The 8,051-nt window shown below is 47.4% G+C and overlaps 1 protein-coding gene across 2 annotated transcripts in view; it reads right to left on the bottom strand.

The window, feature by feature from the left end:
* The window catches only part of ZDHHC14 (zinc finger DHHC-type containing 14), a 273,691-nt gene that overhangs the window by 64,902 nt on the left and 200,738 nt on the right, over positions 1 to 8,051 (bottom strand). For both annotated transcript variants that reach the window (XM_029224120.1, XM_029224119.1), the window contains exon 3: positions 4,740 to 4,898. In XM_029224120.1, the coding sequence (XP_029079953.1) occupies positions 4,740 to 4,898 (159 nt within the window). The remainder of the gene's footprint in view (positions 1 to 4,739; positions 4,899 to 8,051) is intronic.

Below are 8,051 nucleotides of genomic sequence, written 5' to 3'. Positions count from 1 at the left end.
GAAATGACAGAAGGGGACAGGTGAAAATGGGGCCAGGGCACCCCCCCACCCCCCACCCCACCCCCCCACCCCCCCGATGAGGGAGGAGGCTGGTGCCGCCGAGAGCTCTGCAGCGGCTGACACAGCTCGAGGGCTTCGTGCACCACCTTCTCTGTCCTCACAGCACCTCCAGACATGGCATGGTGGAAGCAGAGATGGACCAGGCAGCAGGTCTGGGACCCAGGTGCTGCTGCCTCTGGGCTGGTGCAAGTCAGACAGACTCCCCTAGAGCAGGCTTGCAAACGCTTGCAGTGCTCCTTTTTAGTGTTTAGCAAACTTAGTTTAGTTCACAGTGCATGCATAAATTACTTTCAAGTAAATCACATTTTATTACGGGTTTCGGTTGTGTTAAAAATACCCAATGCCAGGGAAAGCTGCTGGCTGTTCTGACACTGGGCCAGAGCCCCCCAAAGGACAGACTTCCCTGAAAGGGTCCACCCTGGTTGGGGCGATGTGGAAGGGGCTCAGCTGGGGCTGGAACATACTTAGTGAGTCTGAGAAGACCTCACAAGGGTATGTTTTGCTTTCCAGCTCCTTCTGTTACTCTTCCTTTAATGACCTGAGGGATCCTAAGGGTCTGAGCGAGCAGAGGTGGCTCCTTGGCCCCAGCTGTCAGTTGTGTAAAAATATTTTATAACGTCAAAAATTGCCTGGAAACACAGACCTACTGGAGAATGGGCTTGAGGATATGGGGAGGGGGAAGGGTGAGCTGTGACAAAGCGAGAGAGAGGCAGGGACATATATACACTACCAAATGTAAGGTAGATAGCTAGTGGGAAGCAGCTGCATAGCACAGGGAGATCAGCTCGGTGCTTTGTGACCGCCTGGAGGGGTGGGATAGGGAGGGTGGGAGGGACGGAGGCGCAAGAGGGAAGAGATATGGGAACATATGTATATGTATAACTGATTCACTTTGTTATAAAGCAGAAACTAACACACCATTGTAAACCAATTATACTCCAATAAAGATGTAAAAAAAAAAAAAAATGCCTGGAAGAACAAACAACCCCCAATACTCTGTTTCAATGTGCAGAAGCGATTTGATGGCAGCATAGAGAGACAATGAGAGAGAAACAGAGATAAAAAAAGACAAAGAGGCAAAGAGAGAGAGAGGATATATTCATTCCTGCAGCTGCAGATCACCCAAAGCCTCCCAGATTACAGGAAAACAAGGGGACTCCCATCATTCTGTGAAGACGTTTGTTCTACGCAGTTTCCTGGGAGCACCTTGGCAGCTCTTCTCCTGTTACGCACGATAACATCACTGGCAAGCCCTTTGTGAGCCCTTGGTGTGCACCAGGTCTGTGCTTGCTCGGCACTATCTCACTTCATCCTTAAAAGAAACCTATGAGGCAGTACTAGGATCACCCCATTTTACAGATGTGGAAACCCTGTGGGGGTGGTCAGATAACCTGCCCAGGTTCCAATATTATCCAAGGACAGTACCAGGATTCAGTTCTGGGTCTGTCCCTATAGCCATGTCCCAACCGCCTGGCTTTGCTAACCTGTTCTATGTTAGCAACAGAGTTTGCTCCCCAAGAAAGCTTTTCCCTTAGTCCTCAACTCCAATTACACAGCCCCTACAATTTTGCTCTCATTTCAAACTTATTTAACAAAGAAAAATATGCTTCTGAACTGCCTGGGAAGCTGCATTTTCCTCTCCCCCCTCCCAGTGCAAAGTGACATTTATTTGTGTGCCTAGGAAGGACCAACCCAAACCCATTCATTACAAGGGAAGGGAAGCCACATGTGTAGACCCTGGCTTTCAGCACATCATTGTATTCTTTTTTTCCCGTGGCTGCAAAAAGTAGAATTCTTTCAATAAAAGCTTTCTATCTAAAAATAAAATAGTGGCAAACTCTGCAATTATACTTCTCAGTTGGAGACATTTGCTTTCCACTCTCTTTTCCCAAATGCACAAGGTCCAATTCGTTGGTCAGTTAATGGGTCACACCAAAGGCCCAAATGTAGTCTAATGAACTGGAAAACCAAAACTATGTAGGTTTGAATCATTGTGTGGTTGTTCCCCGAGTGCAGTGAGTAGCTTTATTTTACATCAGCTGTATGCTATTTATCTCACCTGTCCTCCACACAGTGGGGCCCTGGATCAGGGTTTGCCAACCTCCAGCGCTAGGGCCGTCAAATGGTGCTTGGAGGCAGCTGTTGTCAATGCGCTCTTCATCCAGTCTCCTCCTCTGAGCCCACCCCAACCTCCCCGCTTCCTCTCCTTTCCCGTTGCTGTTCTGCATCTCCCCATGCTTGCTTGTGGAGTTCTGGATTAGCATGTGACTTGGATTTGTCAGAAAGGTTGCTCAGAACCTATCAGAAGGGTTCCTGGATATTATAGACTGATGGCTCTTATTTTCTCAGCTGGTAGTTTCTATAAGAAAGGGTACTATCTTATAGAGTTATACTATAGGAGAAGTACACCATTAACTACATATATAATTCTGGTAAGATGATTTTACATCTAATTCATCAGGGTTCTTTAAGGAACATGTAAACCTATGTTTACCTATGGGTGATGGAGGGGACACATGAGGGAATTAGATGAACTTTCAGAAAGTGTTTTACAGGATGATCCGAAGAGAATTTTAAAACACTGTGAGATAGAGAGGAACGTTTTATCATGCTTAGGAATCTAGCCTAGAGACAGAAGACAGAAGATTGAGACCAACTGACAGTCAGGTGTCTAGTAATGAGTAAACATTTTTATAAATGGTAAAGAGAAGGAGATGCCCCGTTAACCCTTCAGGTTTGTAGGAAACAACTCCCTTCCTATAAATGCCAACTGGAACAAGTCATTAGATCTCCAGGAGAAGACACGCAAAAGATTTTATGTGAACGAAAAAATATATATATATTCCATCATATAATATTTCATCATATAATATCAAAATTACAACCCAAGAAAGGGTCCTCTGAATCCCTACAGATTATTCCCCTGAAGACATTTAGGCCACGGTGCTGCTCTGGCTTAAAAGTATGCTCGAGAAGGGCATGGGATGGCCACTGGGGCTGAAGTCATCAGGGAGGGTATCACACAAAGGCTGTCATGTGTCCTTGTAGAAACCCTGGTGTGTGTCCTCACATAGAGGACCAGGTATAGCTTTGGTTGCCATACCTGTAGAGGGATACAGTAGATCAAGAAACTGGCCAGAGAAAGCCAATCAAAAATGTCAAGGGAGCAGTAGTAATAACAGAAGAGCAGCTAACAATCACAGAGCATTTGCCCAAAGCCAGGCACCGGTCTAAGTGCTCTACATGCGTTAACTCATTTACTCGGTTAACCATCCCATGAGGTAGGCACTCCTATTGACACCATTGTAGAGATGAGAAAACCAAGGCATAGAGTTGAGGTTGCTTGTCTAAGTCATGAAGCTAGTATTCGTACCCAGGCCACTGGGTACCAGATTCCAGGCTCTTAACTGGTTCTTACTACTTGGGAAAGACAACAAAATTCCATGCTGTTTTGCTACGGAGGCAAAGCCTAAAAGTAATTTTTCCAAGTGAATAAAACCGAAAAAAAGGCCGGAGAGGGAAAACATGGGCTTTCTACCAAACTGTAGAGTATTAAATTAAGGATAAAGTAAATTTCAGACAAATAAAAGGAAAATGGCTTTGCACAGCAGGAAACATTATATAACCTTTTTTTTTTTCTGAAGAAGAATTGAGACTACAAATTCGAATAGGCTCGAAAAGGGTTGGCAAATTGATAATGTGTTACTAAGGGAAACAAGGTTTGTTCTGAGGCGTTCTATCCTTTCAGGTGTGAGGTTAACAGGATTTCCATGTCTATTCGCCCGGGAAAATCCCTGGTTATTTCTTTTAGAGGCAGGCTATGGGACTGAAGAACTGGGGGTCTTCCCCCGTGTGGCAAAGCCTCAGTCCACTTCTCACTACCCTTCCTGTCACTTGGGGCTTCCACCAGCTCCTTGCCAAACTCATCTCTGAGAAGCTCCATCCCAGGGGAGAAGATGGTCTGCGGGTGTGGGTAGTAGCGCTCAGTCTGAAGTGACAGGAAGTGCTGCCCAAGTAATTCCAAGGGGCTGGCACCCACATCAGCTGTAAAAATCCTGCGCTGGGGTGGTGGCAGCCTAACAGTAGGGCCAAGTCTTACATTTGAGGCCCTCTGTGCTCCACGGTGTTCCCTCTGCCTGTTTCCTAGCCTGTTACGAACCTGACTGTAGGCCCAGAAGTCTCTTGGCTGCTCCCCTTTTCCTCTCCTTGGGCTTCAGATGCCTCCGGCTACCCAAGCACAATGCTCCTCTGAGGAGCTGGGAGAGTCTGGCTATGCATGCAGCCAGCTCCTTGGGCAATGGAGGATCTAGGTGTGAAGTGGTTTTATTTTAAGTGTCTGCCAACCCGGCAGCTCCAGGGCACAAAGAACGCCCCCTCTGGTCTTGTGTACCCGGGAGGAGAAGGCCTAGGACATTCTGCTGTCCTCGTGGTGTTGCAGGATGTAAAAAGAAAAAAGATTCGGCAACGCTAGGCTTGGTGAACGGGATCAGGGGCAGGAGGCAATACGGTTGAAATATTAACTATTATCGAGCTGTTTAGTTCTGAAGGATTAAAGAGACACACATGCTGACTCTCTTTAGCACAGGTCTATTCACAGGAAATCTCTACTCCATCAGCTACAGACATATTTTAGCACAAACATTAGAGGTGGGACAGAGGCAATTTCTGTTTCTACTCACCTACGCAGTTATCGCAAAGGCTACAATGAGAGGCACGAGGGGGCCGGAAAATCTTGCAGGTGAAACAATATTTAAGTTTCACAGTCTGGCCATTGATGATGACTTCCTTGGTTCTGGGAGGTGGGCGGTACCCCCCTGAACTGGTGCCGTTTGCGATATCTGTGGAGAAAAGAAGACAAGAGCACAGGGGCTTAACATAGCACTTAAGCTCTGCAGGCTCCCGCACCTAGTAGGCCTGGAATCTGCATTTCCAAGTGCAGGGCCCACAGCGCCTTGCTGGGAGGCACCTGACCCCTAGACATCCAAACGCGGTAGGACACCGAAGGCTGGCCGTCCCGCAACCTTCGTGCTCCTCGAGGGCTTGGGGCTGCTCCTCGAGGGCTTGGGGCTGCGCTGACAATTCCACACACACTGCAGTGGCCACGTGACTGAGCTCTGCCCAATGGGGTGCAAGTACACGTGGCCCCGCCCAGATAGTGGGAGCCTCCCCTGAACCCCACCCACTGTTTCCCCGCTTCCGCAGTTCACCTTGGAGACATACGCTGGGGCCCCCTGAATGACTATGCCCACATGCACGGGGATCCTACACCAGCTAGCGCTGTCCTAATTAATACAGTGGGTGATATTTACATCAGGAACATTTCGCTTCTCCGACGCCGGCTCAAGAATCTCCCCACTTTGCACATTGGCCTCCTCAAAAATACCAGATGTTGGGTGGGGGGGGTATACAGATTTAAATATATATTTAAATAAATCATTACATGTATATTTAAAAAAACAATTGCTATATTTTATTGTCTGAACACAGCATCTTTTATTTTTTAGAACCAGTTTTTTTTTAATGTTGAAGAAAATACAAATACATATTTTTTTTTGTTCAAGTTTCATTTTATCTTATAACCTGGCTCTCATCCCTGAGTTCACATTAGAATCACCCAGGGAGCTTTTCAAACTCCCCTAGTGCAGGGACCCTGCCCCAGACCCGATAAATCAGAATCGCCCAGGGTGATTCTAATGTGCTGTAGGGTTGAGGACCCCTGCTCTACAGGAAGATAAAACATTTTCTTCTCATCTAGACCCCTCACAGCCACAAAGAATTGAGGTCACAAGCTGTGCCACAGGAACAGAAGGCCACGGGTAAATGGGGAACAGCAAGAATATCTGTGAGGACTTCAGCTGGGACTCCGCGGCTGATAAACACAGGTGCAGCAGAGCCTGGTGGCTGGAGGAGCTCTTGGGAAACTTCACGGTGTTCTTTTAAAACAGAGCTGGTAACATTTAATTCGTTTTAATTCATACACTATCAGATGGCGACAGCTGCAACATACTTTCGGTGAATTTCCAAAGTGATAGGAATGAGTCCCATCCTCCACTCAGCTCCCCCCACCCCCTCCCAGCCACGAACTCAACCTGGGCGAGAATTACGTGGAGAGCTTTCAAAACTACTGATGCTACTGTCCTGCTCTCAGATATTCTGATTTCATTGGTGGGGTGCAGCCCGGCATCAGATGTTTTAAAAGCTCCCCAGGTATGGGAATCAGGGCCTTGTCACTGTGGTCCATGCAGCATCCGAGAGCTTGTCAGAGAAGCACATTCTCTCTCAGTCCCGCCCCAGAGCTCCCGAATCAGAATCTGCATTTACTGAGGCCACCAGCCCCCTCCACTCCAGGGGGTGTCGTGCACCTTAAAGTTTGAGAACCCTGCTCCCGGATGCCTGTAAACGCTGCCCATCCACACGTCACATGCACCTCTTACTCTCACGTTCCTCTTTGTTGTGTACCCAGATACACTCACATGTATGACAGAGAGCTAAACTTAGAGAACACAGAAACTTGGAGAAACTTTGCACACAGGAAGGGGCCGCTTCACAAATCACAGCCAGCCACCCAAGCATTTTCACGTGGAGAACCTGGTGATCAGGGACAGCCGATGGAACCTGCAGAGCTGCAGCCTCTGTCCCCCCAGGACAGCTCTCACTCACAGGATTCACAGCTCACAAGTCATGATTTCAGGAGGTGCCCCCTTTACCCCAATGTTCTTTTTGTTTTTTTGTTTTTGCGGTATGCAGGCCTCTCACTGCTGTGGCCTCTCCCGTTGCGGAGCACAGGCTCCGGACGCGCAGGCTCAGCGGCCATGGCTCACGGGCCCAGCCGCTCCGCGGCATGCGGGATCTTCTCGGACCGGGGCACGAACCCGTGTCCCCTGCATCGGCAGGCGGACTCTCAATCACTGCGCCACCAGGGAAGCCCCCCAATGTTCTTTAAGAGGCTCTCTGAGGCCTGAAATCTGCCCATAGCCCTTTAGCCTAAGGCTTTGATATGTGTGAAGATACCAACCCCATTGGTAGGGCAAACATTTTGAGTGGTTCCAAGCCATTTACTCTTCATGGAAAATTAAGGTTCCACAAGGAGGTTGTAGAAGGAGAGGTCAGAGTTCCGGAACACCTGAGGGTGAGAAGGCAGTACGGAGCAGGGACACGGAGAGTAACGAGCAGCCCTTCTGCTCTACTGAGGACAGTCATTCCACCTGAGTAATTAAACAGCTGTGGCACCATCCCAAGGACTCTGGGTGGCCTTGCCAAGCAGGACACCCTCTCTTGGCATGTCCCCCATCTGCCTGGCACCCCAAGTGGCTGCCCTATTAAACAGTGCTAAGTTCAGCAGGCATCTGGAGAGGGACCAGCTTCCAAAGCACATACACTGGAAAGAGGGCAGCATCTCAACTGATTCTGTGATAAGAAAACAAAGAGACGAAGTGGCTGCGCACTTCCTGAAGCATCAGGGTAAAAATAACTGGCTTTGAACACATCAAAGATAAGGTCACAACTCTTCCAGTGCCAACTGGATGCCACTGAGGCCTAAATTAATTATGACTTGGTGCCTCGCTAGCCTTATGTCAGCTGTGAAACCCACTGTATCTATTTAGCTCTTGAAAACATGCGTAGGAAAACTAGAAAGTCAGATAGAGGTTTAAAAAGAACAATAACCCAATCAATAATAGTTGTGTTACTTTAACCAGAAAAGTTTAAAAAATGATTTGTCCAGAAAAATATTTTAAGAAGCAGGAATGACAAACTTATCCACTAGAGCAACTCCTAAAAAAAGCCTAGTTCTGAGTAACAATGACTTTAAAAAGTATTTACCCGCACTCCTTAAGACCAACTCTAGTGATCTTATAGTTCTAAAGTACATTTTTGAAAGATGAAATCATTGATAAAAATTTGAGCTGAAGCTGGAATTCAACAGACATGGTACACCAAAGCTTAAGAATTAAACCCAAACCAAAAACTTTTTGACTAAATATTTGGAGAGC

This window comes from Monodon monoceros, unplaced genomic scaffold (assembly GCF_005190385.1).
Source record: "Monodon monoceros isolate NGI ecotype Baffin Bay Population unplaced genomic scaffold, NGI_Narwhal_1 Super_Scaffold_15, whole genome shotgun sequence".
Lineage (NCBI taxonomy): Eukaryota > Metazoa > Chordata > Mammalia > Artiodactyla > Monodontidae > Monodon > Monodon monoceros.
This window is presented reverse-complemented; position numbering and strand designations above follow the sequence as displayed.